Genomic DNA, 25921 nt, shown 5'->3' with positions numbered 1-25921 from the left:
GAATATGAATAGCTAATATTCATTGAGTGCTTACTATATGCTCTAGATTATTCTAAGTACATGAACAATTTAATAATTTAAAATTCACAACAACCCTAAGTGATGGGTTATATTATTTTCTCCATTTGACATCTGAGGAAACTGAGGCACTGTAAGACGAAGTAACTTCCCCAGCTTCTACATAACCAGTAAATAGTGGAACCAGGAGTTGGACCTGGACAATCTGGCTGCCGGGGCCCATGTGCCTGTCCTCTGTGTTATACTTATCTCCAAGCAAGACTCTAATTGTCTCAGCTAGGAGAGATGATGTCACTGGACAGCTTGTGGATTGGCTGCCTTTGCATCAATATGACGGCCCCAGAGGTTGCATGCCAAAGCTGTGATGGGACAGTGTGTGACTTGGCTTATCCACACCTATCCTCAGGCTCAGACAGGTTCATCATAAATACCTGCAGGTGAGAAGGAAGGAAGGCTAACATAACAGCAGTAATCTTAGAGTCACAGAATGCTGAAGATAAAAAGATCCTAAAAGACCAGCCCACTCCATTGTCTCCTTTTATAGACTAGGAAGCTGAGGCCCGTGGGGAATTGCCTGAAGCTACTCAGCAAGCTGGGAGTAGAATTTGGCTTGGAATTTTTGTCTCTAGAATTCTCTCTAGTGCTTCAGAAGCCTCCTCTTTTCCGCTGCCTTTCTCTTGCTTTCCTTTCTGCTTCCCAGCTCTTGCCCTTCTTTTATTTATTTATTTATTTATTTATTTATTTATTTATATTTTTGGATGCATTGAGCCTTCGTTGCTGCACGCGGGCTTTCTCTAGTTTCGGTGAGCGGGGGCTACTCTTCGATGCAGTGCACGAGCTTCTCATTGCGGTGGCTTCTCTTGTTGCGGAGCACGGGCTCTAGGCGCCCGGGCTTCAGTAGTTGTGGCGTGTGGGCTCAGTTGCTCCGTGGCATGTGGGATCATCCCAGACAAGGGCTCGAACCTGTGTCCCCTGCATTGGCAGGCAGATTCTTAACCACTGCGCCACCAGGGAAGCCCTCTTGCCCTTCTTGCATCCACTTCACAGGCAGACACACATCCAAGTATATGTTCTTTCTGCTGATCTCTCCCTTTTTGGACGTCCTACGTTACAACCTGTAATCTTGAAATGGAGCTCTTCTTCCCTTACTCTTGACTCTGGTTTGGGATTTCTTGACCTTGGCCTCACTGTCCTTTGTGGGTTGATTCCTAGTTGCTGTGCATGTTTACCCACAGAGCCTGACCTGCATTAATGCCATCAAGGCCCTAACCTACCTTAACTCTCACAAGTCTGGCCTCAGCTGGGAGAATTCACTCTTTTTGCTGGAGAATTACGGAGTTATTCTGTAGAGACCAAGTAGCAGTTCTGCAAATACGCTCTAGAAATGCCTAGATAAACATCTTCCAGAATATGGATCATCCATGACATAGTAGATTTAGTTTCTCTAAAACTTCTTGTTGTACTTAAACTTTCTTGTAAAATATTTGATTTCTATGAATAGCACTGGAAACAAAAGACTTCAAACAGTGCTCCAAGTGCATTTATTTCATCTCCTGCCTAAAGTGACTTACTATGTTTTTAGTTTATTATGAAAATCACTTAGAGATGAGCGTTGGAAAGCTTTAGCCTGGCACTATACTCCAGCCTCCCTGGTCCTCCACAGCTGAGACCGCATAGCCTCCATTTGAATGACCAGAGCAGTCTTAGGCCCACGGAACAGTCTTTTTTTTTTTTTTTTTTAATGCTGATACTTGCTTGAGCCCCCTCCCAAACCAATTAAGTCAGAATTGCTAGGAGTGGGTCTAGGCATCAATATCTTTTTTGTTTTGTTTTTTTTTGCAGTACACAGGCCTCTCACTGTTGTGGCCCCTCCCGTTGCGGAGCACAGGCTCTGGACGCGCAGGCTCAGCGGCCATGGCTCACGGGCCCAGCCGCTCCGCGGCATGTGGTATCTTCCCGGACCGGGGCACGAACCCGTGTCCCCTGCATCGGCAGGCGGGCTCTCAGCCACTGCGCCACCAGGGAAGCCCCCGCAGAACAGTCTTAATTTCAGTTGTAGGGGATTTGTTAAGAGTCCAGGCCAGCTGCTCAGAAGTTTGATGGGAAGTTGCTCTTCCTGTTCAGCCCGCTCAGGTGTTTTCCTGTTCTAGTAACTTGCCTTATTCCTCCAGGAATAAGAGACCAAGCCCGCACCTTGTGCCCCAGAGCACAAGCCTCAGTATCCTACTCTACCTTTTGGGTTTCATAACTGAGGCCCCATCTCTGTTCTCCGAGCCTGGAACTCAGAGAGTTCCTATTCCGAACCCCAGTCTCTGGGGTTAGATTTCTGTTACATGTTGACAGAGGCTCCTGTGTCAGCAACCAGCTTGTCTCATTTCCCACCTTTTATGTCATTCGTTCATTGATTCATTCACTACCTTGATGCTCTGATGCTATGGTTCACCTGCCGGGTCCCTGCTGGATCTCCCTGGATCACACTCTGCCTTCCTCCATCTTACCAACTGCTAATGCAGACTGACCCGCCTGTTCCAGGACCCCCACCAGCAGGACCTATTTAAGGCTAACCTCCTTTTGCTAGATGTCTATGGGTGGGGTCTTCCTGGCCCATCTGCACTTCCCTAGGTGGTTGCCTAGCCTCAGGGTCTCAGCTCTCCCTAGCTCAACCTGTCCACTACTGATGAGCCCTGAAAACTAGAGAATACTATGTGATTTAAATTCTTATCAGTTAGGGCACCTCCAACAAGCCCTGTATTTTATGTGAACAAATGTTACAGGTGTTACAACTATCAATTTCAGTTTTTTGCAATGAAGCAGTCTTAATTTCTCAAAGATCGAAGGTAACAATGGATGGCTTTTCTCTTAATGCTCAACTTTTGAATATCCAGAGAATTTCTAAGTGAGTTAACCAGCACCATTTATTGGATAATCCTTCCGTTCCAATTGCTTTGTAATGCCTCCTTTGTCACACATTACATTCCTTCATAAGCTTAGGCATTCTGCTAGAAAATAGAAACTTATTTTAAAAATGCTATGTTGTTCCAGAAAATACAACTAAAATCTATAACTGAAATGAAAGTAAAATTAATGAGAATTATGCTTCAAGACCTCTTTCTATATGAACTTTCTAATTCTTTATTCTTAATTTTTTAAAGTGGACTCCCCAAATTGTATATATCTACAGAACCTGGATTCACCCACTCTCTACTTACAAATCCACCTACCATGCCCAAGCTGTACAGGAAAGCAGGTGCAAGCTATAGTGCCTATTCTAGGGAATCGTCTCCAACCTCTCCTGCTGTGGTCCCCATATCCCAAGTTTCTGGATTCCTCATGCATACTCTGGGATCAATATCTGCCTATCTGATTTGGACTTTTTCTTTCTGAATGTGGAAACCATTTGTCTGGTTTGGGTTTCCCCTAGTGGGAATCAAAACAAGATATTGATCAGTACTTAGAGAGCATCAGTAAAAATAGGTATCAGTAAAGACACACTGGGCTGGCAGTATAAGTTGTTGGAAAGAACCCAATCCTGAGTGTAGGATGACTAATTATTACCAGTATGACCTTGACCAAGTCACTTAACTTCTCTGAGCTTCAGTTTTCTCATTTATAAAAGGAATTAAAGTGACACAGTAGGTCTCTAAGGGGCCTGAGGGCTGGTGGGGGACCCTGGAGCCCGCCTAGATTTCAGGATCTGATCTGACCGAGGCCCTTGGCCCTTGACATGTCCCTCTCTGTATTTACTGTCTAAGGAAAGCACCTCTCACCGTGCTGTACCCCCAACTCCATGGGCAGGACGCCTACAGCAATATCTGCTAACCCAACCCATCACTCAAGCCCTAGCTCCATATTTGTCATGGTGTAGAATTAGAAGAACTCAGTTGTACTTACAGCTTTGCCACTAACTAGCTGAGTAATTTTCAGGAAAAAAAAATGTACTCTCTGAGTTTCCTTATATCTAAAGTTGAAGACCCAAAGCATAAGCTCCTTTTCCCAATTTCACCATTGCTGTCCTAGCGTCAGAGCCTTGGCATTTCCCTCTTCTTAGATGTGACCCAGCACGATGCTCTGTCTCTCTCTCATGAATTTCTCAGATTTGTCTCTTCCATTCCTAGTGGAATTAATTAATACTGGGATTATCAAAAGCTCCAGTTAGCATATCAATCTACTTCCAGGCTCTCCTCACTCCTTTCTATATTTCATGCTGCCTGCCACCAGATTAAACTTCTATTGAAACACTCCTGTTCCAGAATGTACATGGCTCTGTTTGCAAGCACATGAAACCTGTGCTCTGTTGCCTCACCTCTAAGACCCTCCTCAATATGACCTCAGCTGTGAGATTCCCATCGGTCTCCACGAGGCCCCTCCACTCTTTAGAACAGTCTCCTGCTCTCTGTCTTCCCTGGATTAAGCCCACGTTCTTTTTTTTTTTTTGATTTTTAAAAAATTTTATTATAGTTGATTTACAATGTTGTGTTAGTTTCTACTGTACAGCAAAGGGTATCAGTTATACATAAACATAAATCCCTTCTTTTTTAGATTCTTTTCCCATATAGGTCATTACAGAGTATTGAGCAGAGTTCCCTGAGCTATACAGTAGGTCCTTATTAGTTATCTATTTTATATATACTAGTGTGTATATATCAGTCCCAGTCTCCCAATTTATCCCTCTCCCCACCCCCACTTCCCCCCGGTAACCATAAGTTTGTTTTCTATGTCTGTGATTCTATTTCTGTTTTGTAAATAAGTTCACTTGTACCGTTTTTTAAGATTCCACATATAAGTGATATCATATGCTGTTTGTCTTTCTCCGTCTGACTTGCTTCACTCAGTATGACAATCTCTAGGTCCATCCATGCTGCTGCAAATGTAAGCCCATGTTCTTGATCCTGTGGCTCATGCTTTTCTCCTGGCCTAGAAGCCTGGAATGTTTTCCCTTCCTCCTCTCAGATGATGCATATTTCTCGCATCTTTGTGTGCTCAAGTCCAACGTTCTCCAAAAAGCCTTCCCTTGAGCCCTTCAGCCTACAAGGATCTGGCTTATTGGATTATAACTGAGTAAATGTGCATGCTTCATTTCTACCACTTTACTATAAATGCCCGGAGTGCAGAGGCAGTTTTATATATTACTGTATGAGCTAGTATGTGCAGGGACTAATTGAGCTACTTAAATCTTTGATTTTCTTTGACTGCTTCTCCAAAACCTTCTGACTTTCCACTGCCTTTGGAAAGGGGTCAAGGTTCAGCTCCTGACAGCATCGGGGGTGACTCATTGACTGGAAAGAGGAGAATCTGGAAGAGAGGCGGATCAAAGATTCCCTTACCCTGCAGTTTAAAAAGGTGGGCTGGCTACTTAAAGACTGCTAGGGGGACTTCCCTGGTGGTCCAGTGGCTAAGAATCTGCCTTCCAATGCAGGGGACATGGGTTCGATCCCTGGTCAGGGAAGTAAGATCCCACATGCCATGGGGCAACTAAGCCCATGCACCACAGCTACTGAGCCTGTGTGCCGCAAACTACAGAGCCCATGCGCTCTGGAGCCCATGTGTCACAACTAGAGAGAAGCCCAAAACTAGAGAGAAGCCCACGCACCACAAGGAAAGATCCCGTATGCCGCAACTAAGACGCCGCAGCCAAAAATAAAATAAATAAGTTAAAAAAATAAAATAAAATAAAATGTTTACAAGGATTAAATTTAAAAAAAAAGACTGCTAGGAGTGTTTAAGGCAAAGTTGTGAAGCAGGTCAAAGGCTCTTCCTCCTTTTCCTTTGAATTCCCTCTTTCCTTGCCCCTCCTCCCATGCCCTATGTTCTCACGGTGGCCAAAGCCGTCTACCCAGGTCATGCTGGAGCCTCTAAACTTACATCTGAAAAGCCTCCTTCCTAGAGGGTCATTTTAAGGGGCGTTATCCTTGACACACCCTGAGCAAGTCATTTAACCATTCAGAACCTTTTTGCTGTCTTTATATCTGTAAAAATTAGGGGTTGGGGGACTTCCCTGGCGGTCCAGTGGTTAGGACTCCACACTTCCACTGCAGGGGGCATGGGTTCCACTCTGGTGGGGGAGCTAAGATCCCGCATGGCGTGCGCAAAATTAGATGTTGGGCCAAGCCATTTCTAAATTCTCGTTGTGCTCTAAAATGTCACATCATGATCTGAGCAGCACAGGCCTGAAGAAGAGTCACCTTCGTTTTCTCATTTATCCTTTGGCATTTCATTAAATAACTAGGTCATAAGTTGCTCGAAGACAAATGCCACTTGTTTACTTACTTAAATCAGCCGCCACCACGTTCTGTGCAGGGCTGATCCCCCAGCAAGCACACAGAGCAGATATGTGTTTACAGTAAGATACTCTGAGGACGACTGTTAGAACATTACTTCCTCTGATCAAAAACAGGGATGGTAATTGATGTCAAAGTTTTGAGAGCCTCAGTTAAAAATAACATGAAAGAATAAGCAAACATAATAGTCAGGAAAGTAACAATAAATGCAAATTTAGCAGTTATAAAAAGCAAAACTGCTTAATTCATGGATGTCTACAGGCCCGATTATAAGTTGGGAGAAATCAAATTCCATTGCAGCAAATGTTATAGCACAATGTTGCCTAAAGATGTGCTGTCAGCAAAAACTTATTCACCTCAAGCAAGAATCTCTATAAAGTTTGAACCATTTGCCAATATGGTTAAAACAAATCTGACAGTCCTTTGAGTTTGGCTTAATAATGTATGGCTGCAGCAGACATGACTGAAGTACAGTATTTAAAGAGAGGTTGTAATCTGTCCATCAGGGATGAAGGGTGCTCACTGAGGCACCTGTTTGGCCTGCACAGTATTGGCTTCATACTGTTTAATTAAAAGATTGTTTAATATAACTGACAATATTTCAAAATGAGTTCACATAAAGCAAGGTTCAAACAATATGTATCATATGCTACCACTTGCATTAAAAAGAGGAAAAAGAATATCTACTAGAACTTGCTTCTATATATGCTTGAAATATATTTTGAAAGAGAAAAATATAAACAGATCTGAGTCCTGGTCTTCTATCCTGAGGATATTAACAAGTCCTCTTGCTTTGAGCAGAGAGAACAAGACATGGCAGGGGTATGTGACCATTCTTATTTCTTAGCCTACAGACCCAGACACCAAAGAGGGGTTTTGATAATTTACATCCACACTGCGCCTACAGAGGTTCTAGTTTAGAACCAACTCCTCCTTCTGTTGTGAGTCTGGTATCAAAGAACCTGAGTGCTGAGTAGTAGCTGCTATCACATATAGTGGGCAGTACCGAGGTCTGTCTGGTAGTCCCTGAGCGTGTTGCAGTCGTACATCTCCAGTCCCTCTGGGGTCCGAAGACGGAAGACACTCACAGGGAATCCACATCTCAGAGCTATCAGTGTTCTCAGATCAGACACTTTTTTACCAAGAAGGGAAATGCTCTCCATTATGGGCATTGTCTCTTGGTTCACAGCATTGAACAGGCAGAGAGTGGGCTTTTCTTCTTCCTAAGGGAAGAGAAAAGAAGGGAACTCAGAAATAAGCACTGTCTGGGGGTTGGGACAAGGGACAAACATCTTGGAACGTGGCTCTGAGTGCCTCTAGCTCCCACAACATGGGTGCTAAGGATGAAAGCAAAGGCCAGTTAAGTTCTCTGACTTCTGGTCTGAGTCTCATGCTTCTGTCCTGAGGAAATTTATGAGTCTTCCTTCTTTGAGAAAAGTGAGGGAGACATGGCAGGGCTTTGAGTCCCTTCTTACTTCTTAGTCTACGGACCCAGATACACAAGAGGAGTGGGGAGAATTTATATCCACACTGTGCTTACGGAGGTGTTAGTTTAGAAACAACTCCTCCATCATGCTGCACTTTAATTTGGCAATACTGTGGATTCTAAACCTCAGTCAACTGAAAAAATTATTTCTATGAGGTTATCTCTGGGGAGTGGAACTGAGCTCAGGGTGGGAGGAGAGTTTTGCTTATCATTTTATGGTCTTCCTTGTCTGTATGGTTTGACTTTTTTCTTTTTTTTTTTTAATAACCATGTGTATTTACTTTTACTATTTAAAAAGGGAAGTACTAGATGTAAGTGAAAAAGGTTCCTTTGTTCCTTTTGTTTTGGAATCTAAATAAGAAAGCAGGTGGAACTGAGATATCTGGAAGAGTTAAGAAGAAAAGTTTGGGAAAGTATTTTTTCTTTTGTTAACAGTTAAAGCAATCAAACTAAAACCAAAAACACAGCAAAGGGGGAGAATGGGAAGGGAGGGAAGGTTATTAAAATTTTCACTTTTCTAACAACAACAACAAAAAAGAAACTGGCTTTACTTCCTCTTTAGTGGACTCAGGACGATCATGTTTTTCTTTAGTGCGCTGCTGGTGTGGCAGATGTGAGCGCCGAGAGCCGCCACCGAGGGCTCCGGTAAGAGTAACGTGGGACCTTGAGCAAAACTGAGAAGCAGAGCCCTGGCCTCCAGGTTCCTCCAGGGGACTCCAGCCAGTCACGGCTCCCTTGTCCCGCCCGTTACCCTCCCCTTTTCTGCCATCAAATTCGTCTAGGGTTTCTGCAGGGACCCCTCCCTGCTTCAAGTTTATAATACATTAAATTCATCCCCCACCTACCAGATAACACATTGCCAGAATGTGATCAACATGCGGATCTCTTTGAAAGAGCTTTGAAGGAGTACGTAGTGTTATTGATGAAAGTTTAGGCTGCAGTGCTCTGACCTGGGGTCCATTTCAGTGACTCAGGTCACTGGGAGAGGTTCCGATATCTTCTGCTGAGCATAAAGCCATTAGCCAGCTGAGCTGAATTTAAAGTGCTTAGGACAGTTTTCCTCAACAGCTTCTCGTAAATCCACTCAATAAAAATTGAAAGGACATGAGGAATCACCCTTTCCCTTTCACCATGCTCATGTTTTCCTGTGGCTCCATTAAGGCAGGTATCTGCCTGACCTAATCCATGGGGTATATATGGGCAGGAAGAAATTCCCATGAAAGGTGAATAAAAAGATAGTGAGGAAGAGAGAAAAATTATATTTTATGTAATAGGTGCTCCTTATTTCTGTTATGATTACTCTGATTTCCCTAAAGTTAGCCCTTGGTATAGGTTCTAATTTATATTTAGAATTAAATGTGTAACATGCAATCAAAGCAGCAAAGGCTCAAGTCACCCTTAACAGTTAACTAACTACTATTTGATGTTAGAAAAATAAGTTGAAAAGATGCTTCCCAGAATATGAATAAACGTTTGCCGCCTTCATTCTAATCCGTGTTATTGTGGAAGCTATCGCTTGAGTTTTGTTCATTGTTGTCACCCAGTGCCTAGAATAGTACCTGGTACAGAGCAGACTGTCCATAAATATGTATCGAATAAATAATTCATAACATATCTGGAACATAGTTCTCATTGTACTATTTTAACGCTATATATTCATCATTTTATAAACCTTGTTTTTGTGGGAAACCCATTTTAAGTTCTAGTGTGGCACACCAGTTGGTGACACTTCTTCCTGTTGCTTATACAGAGAATGAGCAGATAGCTGTTGATTACCAGCAACTTGCTAACTCACCTTATCTATTTAAAAAAAGGCATCTATCTATGTGATACCCCTCCCCAAATGTTCTGAATGGGGGAACACTGGTAGTTATACCCAAGACAGTCAGATGCTATTAAATAAGCAATCCCATAAACAAATCATTGTTGGACAAATGTAAAATTGGATTTTCTGCTTTACAAACAAACCAAGACACCATGGTAGGAGATACATACAAAGTTTCTGACTTTTCAATTAAAAAAAAATACATAGGTCTATTGCATGGTAATAATTCCACTTTTGTTTTCAAAAAATAAATGCAGGGGGCTTCCAATACATAGATCTATTGCATGGTAATAATTCCACTTTTGTTTTCAAAAATAAATGCAGGGGGCTTCCCTGCTGGTCCAGTGGCTAAGACACCCCACTCCCAAATCAGGGAGCCTGGATTTGATCCCTGGTCAGGGAACCAAATCCCACATGTTGCAACTAAAAAGATCCTGCATGCCACAATGAAGATCCTGCGGGCTGAAACTAAGACCCGACACAGCCAAGAAAATAATTAAAACAAACAAAACAAAAATAAATGCAAACTCACCGTAAATACATACATGTGCATTAAATAGGAAAAATTAAGGAGACATAAAAGAGAAGGTAATGCAAGTTTGAAAACCACAGTATCTTTCACAAATGCTTTTTTTTAAATTTTTATTATTTTATTATACAGTAGGTTCTTATTAGTCATCAATTTTATACACAGCAGTGTATACCTGTCAATCCCAAACGCCCCATTCATCACACCACCACCACCACCACCCCCGCCACTTTCCCCCCTTGGTGTCCATACGTTTCTTCTCTGCATCTGTGTCTCAACTTCTGCCCTGTAAACCGGTTCATCTGTACCATTTTTCTAGGTTCCACATATATGCGTTAATATACGATATTTGTTTTTCTCTTTCTGACTTACTTCACTCTGTATGACAGTCTCTAGATCCATCCACGTCTCTACAAATGACCCAATTTCGTTCGTTTTTATGGCTGAGGAATATTCCGTTGTATATATGTACCTCATCTTCTTTATCCATTTGTCTGTCGATGGGCATTTCGGTTGCTTCCATGACCTGGCTATTGTAAACAGTGCTGCAAAGAACATTGGGGTGCATGTGTCTCTTTGAATTATGGTTTTCTCTGTGTACATGCCCAGTAGTGGGATTGCTGGATCATATGGTAATTCTATTTTAGTTTTCTAAGGAACCTCCATATACTGTTCTCCATAGTGGCAGTGTCAATTTACATTCCCACCAACAGTGCAAGAGGGTTCCGTTTTCTCCACACCCTCTCCAGCATTTGTTGTTGTAGATTTTCTGATGATGCCCATTCTAACCAGTGTGAGGTGATACCTCATTGTAGATTTGATATGCATTTCTCTAATAATTAGTGATGTTGAGCAGCTTTTCATGTGCTTCTTGGCTATCTGTATATCTTCTTTGGAGAAATGCCTATTTAGGTTTTCTGCCCATTTTTGGATTGGATTGTTTGTTTTTTTAATAATGAGCTGCATGAGCTGTTTATATATTTTGGAGATTAATCCTTTGTCCATTGGCAAATATTTTCTCCCATTCTGAGGTTTGTCTTTTCGTCTTGTTTATGGTTTCCTTTGCTGTGCAAAAGCTTTGAAGTTTCATTAGGTCCCATTTATTTATTTTTGTTTTCATTTCCATTTCTCTAGGAGGTGGGTCAAAAAAGATCTTGCTGGGCTTCCCTGGTGGCACAGTGGTTGAAGCTCCACCTGCTGATGCAGGGGACACGGGTTCGTGCCCTGGTCCGGGAGGATCCCACATGCCGCTGAGAGGCTGGGCCCGTGAGCCATGGCTGCTGAGCCTGCGCGTCTGGAGCCTGTGCTCCACAATGGGAGAGGCCACAACAGTGAGAGGCCCACGTACCACAAAAAAAAAATTAAAAAAAAAAAGATCTTGCTGTGATTAATGTCAAAGAGTGTTCTTCCTATGTTTTCCTCTAAGAGTTTTATAGTGTCTGGTCTTACATTTAGGTCTCTAATCCATTTTGAGTTTATTTTTGTGTATGGTATTAGGGAGTGTTCCAATTTTATTCATTTACATGTAGCTGTCCAGTTTTCCCAGCACCACTTATTGAAGAGACTGTCTTTTCTCCGTTGTATATCTTTGCCTCCTTTGTCATAGATTAGTTGACCATAGGTGCGTGGGTTTATCTCTGGGATTTCTATCTTGTTCCCTTGATCTATGTTTCTGTTTTTGTGTCAGTACCATATTGTCTTGATTACTGTAGCTTTGTAGTATAGTCTGAAGTCAGGGAGTCTGATTCCTCCAGCTCCGTTTTTTTCCCTCAAGACTGCTTTGGCTATTCGAGGTCTTTTGTATCTCCATACAAATTTTAAGATTTTTTGTTCTAGATCTGTAAAAAATGCCATTGGTAATTTGATAGGGATTGCACTGAATCTGTAGATTGCTTTGGGTAGTATAGTCATTTTCACAATATTGATTCTTCCAACCAAGAACATGGTATATCTCTCCATCTGTTGGTATCATCTTTAATTTCTTTCATCAGTGTCTTATAGTTTTCTGCATACAGGTCCTTTGACGCCCTAGGTAGGTTTATTCCTAAGTATTTTATTCTTTTTTTGCAATGGTAAATGGGAGTGTTTCCATAATTTCTCTTTCAGATTTTTCATCATTAGTGTATAGGAATGCAAGAGTTTTCTGTGCATTAATTTTGTATCCTGCAACTTTACCAAATTCATTGATTAGCTCTGGTAGTTTTCTGGTGGCATCTTTAGGATTCTCTATGTATAGTATCATGTCATCTGCAAACAGTGGCAATTTTACTACTTCTTTTCCAATTTGTATTCCTTTTATTTATTTTTCTTCTCTGATTGCCATGGCTAGGACTTCCAAAACTATGTTGAATAATAAGGGTGAGAGTGGACATCCTTGTCTTGTTCCTGATCTTAGAGGAAATGCTTTCAGGTATTCACCATTGAGACTGAGGTTTGCTGTGGGTTTGTCGTATATGGCCTTTATTATATTGAGGTAGGCTCACTCTATGCCCACTTTCTGGAGAGTTTTTATCATAAGTGGGTGTTGAATTTGGTCAGAAGATTTTTCTGCATCTATTGAGATGATCATATGGTTTTTATTCTTCAATTTGTTAATATGGTGTATCACATTGATTGATTTATGTATATTGAAGAATCCTTGCATCCCTGGGATAAATCCCACATGATCATGGTGTATGATCCTTTTAATGTGTTGTTGGATTCTGTTTGCTAGTATTTTGTTGAGGATTTTTGCATCTATATTCATGAGTGATACTGGTCTGTAGTTTTCTTTTTTTGTAGTATCTTTGTCTGGTATTGGTATCAGGGTGATGGTGGCCTCATAGAATGAGTTTGGGAGTGTTCCTCCCTCTGCAATTTTTTGGAAGAGTTTGAGAAGGATGGGTTTTAGCTCTTCTCTAAATGTTTGATAGAATTCACCTGTGAAGCCATCTGGTCCTGGACTTTTGTTTGTTGGAAGATTTTTAATCACAGTTTCAATTTCATTACTTGTGACTGGTCTGTTCATATTTTCTCTTTCTTCCTGGTTCATTCTTGGAAGGTTATACCTTTCTAAGAATTTGTCTATTTCTTCCAGGTTGTCCATTTTATTGGTATAGAGTTGCTTGTAGTAGTCTCGTACGATGCTTTGTATTTCTGCGGTGTCTGTTGTAACTTATACTTTTTTATTTCTAATTTTATTGATTTGAGTCCTCTCCCTCTTTTTCTTGATGAGTCTGGCCAATGGTTTATCAATTTTGTTTATCTTCTCAAAAAACCAGCTTTTAGTTTTATTGAATTTTGCTATTGTTTTCTTTGTTTCTATTTCATTTATTTCTGCTCTGTTCTTTATGATTTCTTTCCTACTGCTAACTTTGGGTTTTGTTTGTTCTTCTTTCTCTAGTTCCTTTAGGTGTAAGGTTAGATTGTTTATTTGAGATTTTTCTTGTTTCTTGAGGTAGGCTTGCATAGCTATAAACTTCCCTCTTAGAACTGCTTTTGTTGCATCCCATAGGTTTTGGATCATCGTGTTTTCACTGTCATTTGTCTCTAGGTATTTTTTGATTTCCTCTTTGATTTCTTCAGTGATCTCTTGGTTATTTAGTAATGTATTGTTTAGCCTCCATGTGCTTGTGTTTTTTACATTTTTCTCCCTGTAATTCATTTCTAATCTCATAACGTTGTGGTCAGAAAAGATGCTTGATATGATTTCAATTTTCTTAAATTTACTGAGGCTTGATTTGTGACCCAAGATGTGATCTATCCTGGAGAATGTTCCGTGTGCACTTGAAAAGAAAGTGTAATCTGCTGTTTTTGGATGGAATGTCCTATAAATATCAATTAAACCTATCTGGTCTATTGTGTCATTTAAAGCTTGTGTTTCCTTATTAATTTTCATTTTGAATGATCTGTCCATTTTAGAGCTATTAGCAGTTGCCTTATGTATTGAGATTCTCCTATGTTAGGTGCATATATATTTATAATTGTTATATCTTCTTCTTGGATTGATCCCTTGATCATTATGTAGTGTCCTTCCTTGTCTCTTGTAACATTCTTTATTTTCAAGTCTATTTTATCTGATATGAGTATTGCTACTCCAGCTTTCTTTTGATTTCTATTTGCATTGAATATCTTTTTCCGTCCCCTCACTTTAAGTCTTTATGTGTCCCTATGTCTGAAGTGGGTCTCTTGTATACAGCATATAGATGGGTCTTGTTTTTGTATCCATTCAGCAAGCCTGTGTCTCTTGGTTGGAGCATTTAATCCATTCACGTTTAAGATAATTATCACTATGTATGTTCCTGTGACCATTTTCTTAACTGTTTTGGGTTTGTTTTTGTAAGTCCTTTTCTTCTCTTGTGTTTCCCACTTAGAGAAGTTCCTTTAGCATTTGTTGTAGAGCTGATTTGGTGGTGCTGAATTCTCTTAGCTTTTGCTTGTCTGTAAAGCTTTTGATTTCTCCATCAAATCTGAATGAGATCCTTGCTGGGTAGAGTAATCTTGGTTGTAGGTTCTTCCCTTTCATCACTTTAGGTATATCATGCCACTCTCTTCTGGCTTGTAGAGTTTCTGCTGAGAAATCAGCTGTTAACCTTATGGTTTTCCCGTGTATGTTATTTTTCGTTTTTCCCTTGGCTGCTTTCAATAATTTTTCTTTGTCTTTAATTTTTGCCAGTTTGATTACTATGTGTCTCGGCATGTTTCTCCTTGGGTTTATCCTGTATGGGACTCTCTGCCCTTCCTGGACTTGGGTGGCTATTTCCTTTCCCATGTTAGGGAAGTTTTTGACTATAATCTGTTCAAATATTTTCTCTGGTCCTTTCTCTCTCCCTTCTCCTTCTGGGACCCCTATAATGTGAATGTTGTTGCATTTAATGTTGTCCCAGAGGTCTCTTAAGCTGTCTTCTTTTCTTTTCATTCTGTTTTCTTTATTCTGTTCCACAGCAGTGAATTCCACCAGTCTGTCTTCCAGGTCACTTATCTGTTCTTCTGCCTCAGTTATTCTGCTATTGATTCCTTCTAGTGTAGTTTTCATTTCAGTTATTGTATTGTTCATCTCTGTTTGTTTGTTTTTTAATTCTTCTAGGTCTTTGTTAAACATTTCTTGCATCTTCTCGATCTTTGCCTCTATTCTTTTTCCGAGGTCCTGGATCTTCTTCACTATCATTCTTCTGAATTCTTTTTCTGTAAGGTTGCCTATCTCCACTTCATTTAGTTGTTTTTGTTGGGTTTTATCTTGTTCCTTCATCTGGTACATAGCCCTCTGCCTTTTCATCTTGTCTGTCTTTCTGTGAATGTGGTTTTTGTTACACAGGCTGCAGGATTGTAGTTCTTCTTGCTTCTGCTGTCTGCCCTCTGGTGGATGAGGCTATCTATGAGGCTTGTGCAAGTCTCCTGTTGGGAGGGACTGGTGGTGGGTAGAGCTGACTGTTGCTCTGGTAGACAGAGCTCAGTAAAACTTTAATCCGCTTGACTGCTGGCTGGCTTCCCTCCCTGTTGGTTGTTTGGCCTGAGGCAACCCAACACTGGAGCCCAACTGGGCTCTTTGGTAGGGCTAGTGGTGGACACTGGGAGGGCTCATGCCAAGGAGTACTTCCCAGAACTTCTGCTGCCAGTGTCCTTGTCCCCACGGTCAGCCACAGCCACTGTCTGCCACTCAGGAGACCCTCCAACCCTAGCAGGTAGGTGTGGTTCAGTCTTCCCCGAAGTCACTGCTCCTTCTGCTGGGTCCTGATGTGCACACTACTTTGTGTGTGCCCTCCAAGAGTGCAGTCTCTGTTTTCCCCAGTCCTGTCGAAGTCCCACTAGCCTTCAAATTCTGATTCTCTAGGAATTCCTCCTCCCGTTGCCGGAATGCCAGATTGGGAAGCCTGATGTGGGGCTCAGAACCTTCACTCCGGTGGGTGGACTTCTGTGGTATAAATGTTCTGCAGTCTGTGAGTTACCCATCCAGCAGTTATGGGATTTGATTTTACTGTGATTGCGCCCCTCCTACCATTTCATTGTGGCTTCTCCTTTGTCTTTGGATGTGGGGTATCTTTTTTGGTGAGTTCCAGTGTGTTCCTGTCGATGATTGTCCAGCAGCTAGTTGTGATTCTGGTGTTCTCGCAAGAGGGAGTGAGAACACGTCCTTCTAGTCAGCCATCTTGGTTCCTCTTTTTTTTTTTTTTTTTTTAATATATTTTGCTATTTTGGAGTTGCTGCACTAAATAAGCAGAAACATGTCCCAACTGTTCCAGAGTAGACCAAAAGGGGAAATAATGTTTGTTTTTGTTAAACTGCAAGTTGAGATGTCTTCATAAACATCTTAGCCTCATGAACTTCTCCTTTTGTATGATTGTCATTCTGGAGAAGTTATACTTGGAGTCTAGGACAGTGAATTGAAACAACTTTCCTCAACAAATTTTTTTTTTTCACCCCCGGCCATGCCTCATGACTTGCAGGATCTTAGCTCCCCACAGGTTCTGACCAGGGATTGAACCCCGGCCCTCAGCAGTAAGAGCATGGAGTCCTAACCACTGGACTGCCAGGGAATTCTCCACCAAATTCTTTATATACTATTCTTTAAGGCTTTAAGTTTAGAAAAAAATAGACATTTTATTTAGAAACATGTTTTTAGTTGTAAATTATACATTTTAAGGAGCATGTTTATACATGTTTTTGTGTTTAAATTGTGTTTAAAATCTAAGTTCACATATGCATCTCATAGATTTTGGTGTTTTATTTTTTTATAAATTTATTTATTTGGCTGCGTTGGGTCTTCGGTGCTGTGTGCAGACTTTCTTTAGTTGCAGCGAGTAGGGGCTACTCTTTACTGTGGTGCCTGGGCTTCTCATTGCGGTGGTTTCTCCTGTTGCGGAGCACGGGCTGTAGGCACGCCGGCTTCAGTTGTTGTGGCGTGTGGGCTCAGTAGTTGTGGCTCGTGGGCTCTAGAGCACAAGCTCAGTAGTTGTGGCTCTTGGGCTTAGTTGTTCTGCAGCATGTGGGATCTTCCCGGACCAGGGTTCGAACCCGTGTCCTCATTGGCAGTTGGATTCTTAACAACTGCACCACCAGGGACATCCCTAGATTTTGGTGTTTTAAAAGTGCCTTTTGAAAGCTAAAATGTATATGATTTTGAATCAATTTTAGACCTACTAGTATAGTTCAAACTTCTCCAATTTGTCTGATAGACATCTACTCAGTGGTGCCACAAATAACACACTCTTTCACCATAAAACAACTTTCCAAGGATGCCAGAAAGAATTGACTAAGTTTTAACCACAGCCCTTGGTTGGTGGAAGTATTGTGATAGAAGGAGGCAGGGAAGCCATAAAGAGTGTTAGGGAGGGAGTTCTCTGGTGGCCTAGTGGTTAGGATTTCGGGCTTTCACTGCTGTGGCCCAGGTTCAATCCCTGGTGATATCCCATAAGCCATGCAGTGCGGTGAAAAAAAACAACAACAGTGTTAGGGAGACTGAGTCTTCCTCACACTTTAGAAGACACAACCTGCCAGATGGTTGCTTCTCAGCCCCCTTTGCTGTGCGACCCAGATGTGTGACCAGGGTGCTGCCCAGTCAAGCCACCCCATCCACCTCCACTTTGAATTCGGAGCCAGGAAGGCAGAGAAGCAGCAGACGCAGGGACTCTTCCCTGGCAGTGGCAGATCTGAAGCACTGCTGGCCTGGCAACAGGGCTGGCAGCTGCGTCCAGTGTCTGCTTTGAGGGCTCTAGGGCGGCTGCAGCGGGGGCCTTCCTGGACTAGTTGTGGGTCATGATTTAGAAATTATTTCTGGCAGCATAATCTCTGAGCCCAATTCTCTAATCTTCCTGTCAAGACTGTGAACTACGCAATAGCCTTTCTTATATATTTGTTTTCCTCCTTAATTGTCCAGGTTCCTTTCTGCTGCTTGCAGCCTAAGAACCCTGGTGCTGGATAGGGAAAAGCACTAAGACTGGAGCACTTTGACTCGAAGGTAGAAGGGGAGGAGAGATGTCACAGCAAGGGCGGGAACCCAAACCCTGAAAGGCATCTCAATACCTATGACGTTTCTCACAACAATCATATACCTTCTTGTTTATTTTTCTACTTTATCCCTCAAGCCTTCATCAACTCATTTACTCAACACATATTTATGGAGAGCCTGCTGTGTGCCAGGTATTATTCTATGCACTGGTGACAACAATGAACAAAACTCAAGCAATAGTTTCCACAGTTACACAGGTTAGGATGAAGGAGGTAAATGGCGATAGCACCTGTGCATGCCACACAGTGACCCAGGCCTTTGCAATGCCTCATGTGTGGTTTACAGGAACACTGCAACAGCATCAGCAATGAATGGGCAGGGCTGAAACCTGTGCTAATAGAACATGGCGATACATGCCAGAGAAAATATTTCTTGTGGTTTCTGTAGGAGTTCTTTTCCAAGGAAAGAAAAATTAAGGCAATGTTCTTTCCCTACTATTCTTATGTCATCCCCCATTCACTTTTCCAAATGTGTCTACATTACCATTAAAGGAGAAAGTGTAATTAGCAGAGAAACTGGAAAACCCATTGACTATTTAGAATAGAACACCTCCATTTATCTAACATCTTTCCCTCTTTTCACACAAGCGAAACCTTGTAATCCATACAAAAATATAAGTGCAATTAAGAAACCAAATAGTCTGGATTGATTTCATGACACATGGTATCTACTTACATCTTTTTAAAAAGAAAAAATTGCTTACTTGCCAAGTTTTTGGTTTATATCATGCTATTTCTAACTTGTACCAAAATAAATTGAGACTCTAGCTTTCCTAGATTCTCAGAAAATGGAACTAATTGCATGAAGTAACATAGTTAGATAGGAAAAGTACTACTTAAGTTTGTATGCATCTAATTATGCAATAAAGCAATAATATGACTCGGAAGGTAGTCTTTGGTTACCTAAGATAGATCAAACAGTATAGAGTTGATATGACTTCATTCTTTGAAGCAAGGGACATTTTCATAAAGTATTTTTGTTGTTACAAACCCAGTTTGGACGTTATCATACATAAACAGTGAATAGTGTGGACTTTTGAAATAGGCCTGTTATATCATCTAATTTAACAGGAACTGAGTTAGGATGGAAACCAGTATTTATGGCTTTGCAGGTAATTCTCTTCCTTCAGATTCAAGATATTATTTTCCTTCCCAAAACTAGTGATAAGAAATTCACTAAATGTGATTCTGCCAGAGAAGGTGAAGATGAAGATCAGTAAAAATTCCATGGAACTTGAGAGTTTTTAATTAAACCCTTCATGTTGGCCAGCCTTGTGACTCATAATTATATTCTGCCTGGGCTTTCTGGAATAGTCTTTTACGTCTACATTCTGTTCTTGTCATTAGCAGTTTAGAACTCCAGGGAAAGGTTAGAGTTCAGTGCAAAGGCAGCTTGCATCACTGTGACAGATGATGCTTAATTGGCAGAAGTTATGAAATATTTTTGTAAGTAAAACTATGAACACAGGTTACTTTGGGGAGGAAGATTGGGGGCCAGAGGTAGGAGAGGGACTTTTTACTGTGTATCCTGCTGTACCACTGGAATTGAGCACCATGTGACTGTACTACCTGCTCAAAAATAAATTAAAAAAATTTTAAATAATAAAATAAAGTCAGTGCTTAGTTGAGTAAAAGTATTCTATTCATACTCTTAACACACTTTGTCTACATCCCTGAATAGCTATGGTTCAATTAGATTCCTCTAACTATTTCAAGTATTAGTATTGGGGCTTCCCTGGTGGCGCAGTGGTTGAGAATCTGCCTGCTAATGCAGGGGACACGGGTTCGAGCCCTGGTCTGGGAAGATCCCATATGCCATGGAGCAACTAGGCCCGTTAGCCACAACTACTGAGCCTGCGCATCTGGAGCCTGTGCTCCGCAACAAGAGAGGCCGCTATAGTGAAGAGGCCCGCACACCATGATGAAGAGTGGCCCCCGCTTCCCGCAACTAGAGAAAGCTCTCACACAGAAACGAAGACCCAACACAGCCAAAAATAAATATAAAAATAAATAAATAAATAAAAGATTACTATTAATTAAAAAAAAACCAAAAAAGCCAAATATTAGTATTGATCTTATACCACTATCTCCAAGTAAGCAAGCAACAAAAATGTCTTGAACATCATTATTGGTGTTGGAGAATTCCAGGAAATTTTAGAGGGTTTATACTGTACAGTAACAAAAACACAGTATGTATATACATATTTAAAGACATGAGACATTTAAGAAATGACATAGAATTTAGGTCTGCTTAAAAAAGTATTATACTACAATTTTCTGAGTATCAGAGAGAGAAAAGCAGAAGAAATTAGAATTGTTTTTATTTCCTTTTTTGATAACTAGACATTTTTCAGGAACCTAAAAATAATACCTCTAAAATCAGGAACAAGACAAGGATGCCCACGCTTGCCACTCTTATTCAACATATTGGGAAGTTCCAGCCAGAGCAATTAAGCAAGAAAAAGAAAGGAAAGGCATTCAAATTGGAAAGGAAGATGTAAAGCTGTCACTATTTATGGATGACATGATTTTATATAGAGAAAACCCTAAAGACTCCACCAAAAAACTATTAGAAATAATAAACAAAATTGCAGGGTACAAAATCAACCTTCAAAAATCTGTTGCATTTCTAGATGGTAACAATGAGCTAGCAGAAAGAGAAATTAAGAAAACAATCCCATTTACAATCACAACACAAAGAATAAAATACCTAGGAATAAATTTAACCAAGGGGGTGAAAGACCTGTACACTGAAAACTATAAGACATTGTTGAATGAAACTGAAGAAGGCACAAAGAAATGGAAAGATATGCCATGCTTATTGACTGTAAGAAGCAACATTGTTAAAATGTCCATAAAAACAATCTACAGATTCAATGCAATCCTTATCAAGATCCCAAGGACATTTTTCACAGAAATAGAACAAAAAAACCCTAAAATTTATATGGAACCACAGAAGATCCTGAATAGCCAAAGCAATTTTGAGAAAAAAGAACAAAGCTGAAGGTATCACACACTCTGATTTCAAACTATATTACAAAGCCATAGTAATAAAAATGGCATGGTATTGGCAGAACAACAGATATATAGATTAATGGAACAGAATTGAGAGCTCCAAAATAAACCCACACATACATGGACAATTAACTTAGAACAAAGGAGCAAAGAACATACAATGGAGAAAGGATAGTCTCTTCAATAAATGTTGCTGAGAAAACTGGATAGCCACATTTAAAAAAAAGAAAGAAAAAGGAAAGACACTAAATCAATATCTCATACCATACACAAAAATCAACTCAAAATAGATTAAAGACTTAAATGTAAGACCTGAAACCATAAAATGCAATAGAAGAGAACATAGGCAGTATGCATTTTGACATTGGTCTTAGCAATATCTTTCTAGATATGTCTCCTCAGGCAAGGAAAACAAATGGTACTACAACAAACTAAAAAGATTCCACAGAGCAAAACAGTAATTCAAAAAGATATATGCACCCCTATGTTCACTGCAGCATCATTTACCATAGCCAAGATATGGAAACAACATAAATGCCCATCAATGAACAAATAGATAAAGAAGATGTGGTGTGTATGTGTATGTATATATACACACACAACATATATATATATATATATATACAACGGAACTACTCAGGCTTAAAAATGATTAAATCTTGCCATTTGCGACAACATGATGAACCTAGAGGAATTTATGCTAAGTGAAATAAGTTAGACGGAGAAAGACAAATACCATATGATTTCATTCATACGTGGAATATAAAAAACAAGTAAACTAACACAAAAAATTGAACAAACCAAACCAAAACATAGATATAGAGAACAGAGTAGTGGTTAGCAGAGGGGAAGGGGTGGTGGGAGGAGGACAAGATGGGTAAAGGGGATCAACTGTATGGAGATGATTGGAAACTAAATTTCTAGTGGTGAGCATGTTGTAGAGTATAAAGAAGTAGAAATATAATACTGTACACATGAAAGATATGTAATGTAGTGTTATAAACCAATGTTATCCCAATAAAAAATAAACTTTAAAAATTTATCTAAAAAAGCATAATAAAAAGATTTAAAAAATACATGAATAAATGCTTATAAGACATTAAAAACATGTATAAAATATGGCCTTTTTATTTACATAAATGGGATCATACAATGTTTTTTTTTCTGTGACTTATCTTTACTACTTAATAATAAATATTTTAGAAAATTCTTTTAAAAAATAGACTTCCCACTTAGTCAATCAGTAAAATATATGAAAAGAAAAAGAGTTAGCTTTAGCTACCATAAACTTTTTTTAATGCTAACCATGAGAAAATAAGTGTCCCATTTAGCAGAAAATATGTACTTTACTAAGTTCCTTGAGGCTCGTGTTTTCATATGGGGTAGAGAACCAGTACTGAATACTATTTCTATCCTAGAGAACAGCTCTTAATTCTCTTTAGGCTACCTGTCTCTTTGAGAAATTGTCAAAAGTTAAGGATCCTTCACCCAGAAAGTCTCCAGGTACATAATTTTGCATATTTTGCAGTTTTAGGGTTTTGTTCTTAAAGCCAGCCATGGACCCCAAATTAAGCACCACTGATTAAGGACAGTATAAATGGAAAATGCTGTCTCTGTTGTATGTACACATAATTCATGAATGGCTGCATTGTAGGATTTGAATGTAGATCCTGCCATTTCATTCTTATTGTTAACTGAGAATTTCTTCCCTTTCCTCATTCCCGTAATACATTGTAAGGCCATGGAAGTGACCTAATCTTCTTTCTCCCACATCAGTATTCCAGATCAGCCCCTTGGCCTTGATCCTATATTGGTTTATGGGTTGCTCTGCGATGACTGTTTTGGGGCAGGCAACAAGGGGGATAGAGGAGGGAAGGGAGAGAAAGAGTAAACAAAGGGAGCTCTATCCAGTCTCCATGCCTTATTTCCCCTTACAGCACAAATTGTGCCTAAGTCTAGTTATGCAAGTGGAAGAGAGGGGAAGGCAAGAAGAGAAAAGCTCTTCCTACGTTGTGAACTACTTTGGTTGAATTATTCATAACTTTATCTGAAATGAGGTAGACATCTTGGACAGATTGTTACTCTGATCATCCGTCATACCTTAACAAAGCATTTGAGAGTTGAACAAAAAGATATTCCAACATCAGTAAGACTCCAGCTGTCCTTTAGGGCTGCTCCAGCGTACATCAGCTCCAGATACCTCCTGGCTTGTTCATCTTCAGAGAGAGGAATGTGGAAATAATCCTTAAAAATCAATAGCATATTATGAAAACAGCATATCTCTACATTACTAGACCAGCAATGTAATCTCTTATCTTTTATATTTTCCACTGAGTATTATAAAATTGGGACAGAAGGAGGAAGTATTAGACAGGGGTTCTTAATCTGAAGTCTTTAGACATCCCCAAATGTTGATGGTTAGAACTTAGGTGGCAAAAAACTACATTTGGTTTTTATTAACTTCAAATAAAATTGGGATTTTTCTTATGTATATAGACAACAAGCTAAAGTAGCAGTAATTGACTGTTCCTGTGACTTTGTCACCAATAGAAATCACAGATATTTTCATATCCCATCATTGTTGTTGCAGATACAAAATATTATTTATACTGATCCCCTTTGAAATTGTAATAGTTATGAGATACACTGCAAACACTTGTTAATGTGTTAATAAGGAAACCCACAGGTCACAATATCACAATTTGTTTTTTAATTTTTTTAAATTGTATTTCAGTATAACTGGTTTCCTTTTTTGGGGGCATGTATTTTATTTGAGGCATTTAAAGACATTCTGAGAAGGAGTCCATAGGCTTCACCAGACTGCCAAAGGGATCCATGATACATAAAGATTAAGAGCTTCTGTGTTAGAAGATCTAGATTTTAGGGATCATAGTAATTTACTATATATCATGTAACTATGATTCAGTAAATGATCCTTAGTAAATGGGAATAAATCATCTCCAAGTTAAATACCATTTGATGGTCAGTTCCTAAATATTTGTCTTAATTTTCCATTTTATAGTGAGTATTTATAAGAAATTTGTAAGAAAAGTACTGCACCCAAATTATTTTTTATTCTGGCTCTGTGATCCTAGGTTAAATGGTCAATCTATCTGAGCTTCAGTTTTCCCTGAATGCAAAATGAGGCTGTAGCCCGGAAGTCCTCTCCACCTCCAAAATCCTTTGGTTCTTTATAGTTGCTTGCTCACCACACAGGCCATCTATCTGACAACTGTATGCTCCACTTACCTGGCCTAGAGTTAGTGTCTTGTTTTTCTCCTTTTGTGAAGAATTTCAGTAATACTATCTGGCCAATACACAATCTGCAAATATCATAAAGATAAGCTAAACTTTTTTTCCCCTGAGAATTTTCCTGTCTAACACCTCCAGAGTTAATATCTTCTAACAAACGATTAGGTAAGCAAACAATGACACTTTCAAGTAGTTTTAGTCCCCTGTTTGCTGAAAATGCACCCACGTACAGTTTAAACTTCACTGCATACTTAAAATTAATGCACATCTTAGTGGCTCAGGGACAAAGTATGTACCTTTATCATCAGCTTGACAGCCTCCACAGTTTCATCTGCTGAAATATCAAATGGTTCAAAAGATCCTCAAAAGCTATGAAAATCCTCATTTTGTCAAAAAAAGAAAGAAAGAAGCTGTTTTCAAAGATCCTATTGGATAGCTGGGAGAATCCAGTTCACAGTTAAGGACAAAAATGATGGCCAGAGGCAGCTGTCACTGTCTAGCCTCAAAGGCGAGTTGAGAGAACGTGGAGAGAGAAGTCCCGCAGTACCACAGTATCCGGTGAAACTGACAGCAGCTACATTGGAGGAAATGTTTCTCTGCCAGTGGCATTAGTCAACAGCCACCTGTTGCTCTATTATGGAAACCAGAAAACTTGAAAATGGTTGAGGCAAGTGTGAACAAGCATCAAGCATGTAATACAAAACTGCCACACATAAATTATACTTTGTAATGTGACCACCATCCATTGATACTTGAATCCATATTCATCCAAGTACAGCTGATGGAAGGACCCTTAGAACTAGATATTTGAATTGGGATGCACTGGCACAGAGTGAAGCAAAACAGAGTTGATTTTATTGAATGCAATCATCCTGGAAGTTCTCTGTAAATAACTCTGAGCTGAAGCATTCTGGTTTCCATAGCAACTTTGTGTACTTGTTCCCTGGCGGTATTTCTAATCCTGCCACGGGGTACAGAACAATATCCACTTGCACTAGGGAGAGGAATGTGTAGGCAAATGACTGTGGTTTTCCCTTCCCATCTCTGCATAATGGAACCGACCCAATAACAACACAGTATAGTTGGTATTTCTTTTAGTCCTTGCCCTTATGTTATTTAGAACAATTTACCATTGTTATTTCCTTCAACTTCCCTTAGTGTTGGTGGAAAATATTTCAAACCACACTCAAAAAATGAGCAAAGATATTAATCACCATTACGCAAGCTTATATTTTACTGGAACTTAATTCTAAGACTCTCCTCTGAAATCCCCAGTTATTATACACTTGTTCTAATGCTATTATGTCTGATCATTTTAAAAAATTAATTTATTTTATTTTTGGCCGCATTGGGTCTTCATTGCTGTGTGCGGGCTTTCTCTAGTTGTGGCGAGCGGGGGCTACTCTTCGTTGTGGTGCGTGAGTTTCTCATTGCGGTGGCTTCTCTTGTTGCAGAGCACGGGCTCTAGGCGCGTGGGCTTCAGTAGTTGTGACATGTGGGCTTCAGTAGTTGTGGTGCATGGGCTTAGTTGCTCT

At 40.1% G+C, this 25921-nt stretch overlaps 1 protein-coding gene across 1 annotated transcript in view; it reads right to left on the bottom strand.

Annotated features, from left to right (window-relative positions):
• Nucleotides 1–24771, bottom strand: part of ANKUB1 (ankyrin repeat and ubiquitin domain containing 1) — a 40985-nt gene extending 16214 nt beyond the window's left edge. Inside the window, 4 exon segments of the mRNA XM_060149132.1 lie at nucleotides 7303–7519; nucleotides 23235–23378; nucleotides 24683–24750; nucleotides 24753–24771. Of these exon segments, the coding sequence (XP_060005115.1) occupies nucleotides 7303–7519; nucleotides 23235–23378; nucleotides 24683–24750; nucleotides 24753–24771 (448 nt within the window).
• Nucleotides 24772–25921: the final 1150 nt, after the last annotated feature.

Source organism: Lagenorhynchus albirostris, chromosome 5 (assembly GCF_949774975.1).
Source record: "Lagenorhynchus albirostris chromosome 5, mLagAlb1.1, whole genome shotgun sequence".
Classification (NCBI taxonomy): Eukaryota; Metazoa; Chordata; class Mammalia; order Artiodactyla; family Delphinidae; genus Lagenorhynchus; species Lagenorhynchus albirostris.
The sequence above is the reverse complement of the archived record's forward strand: the minus strand, read 5'-3'. Positions and strand labels throughout refer to the sequence as shown.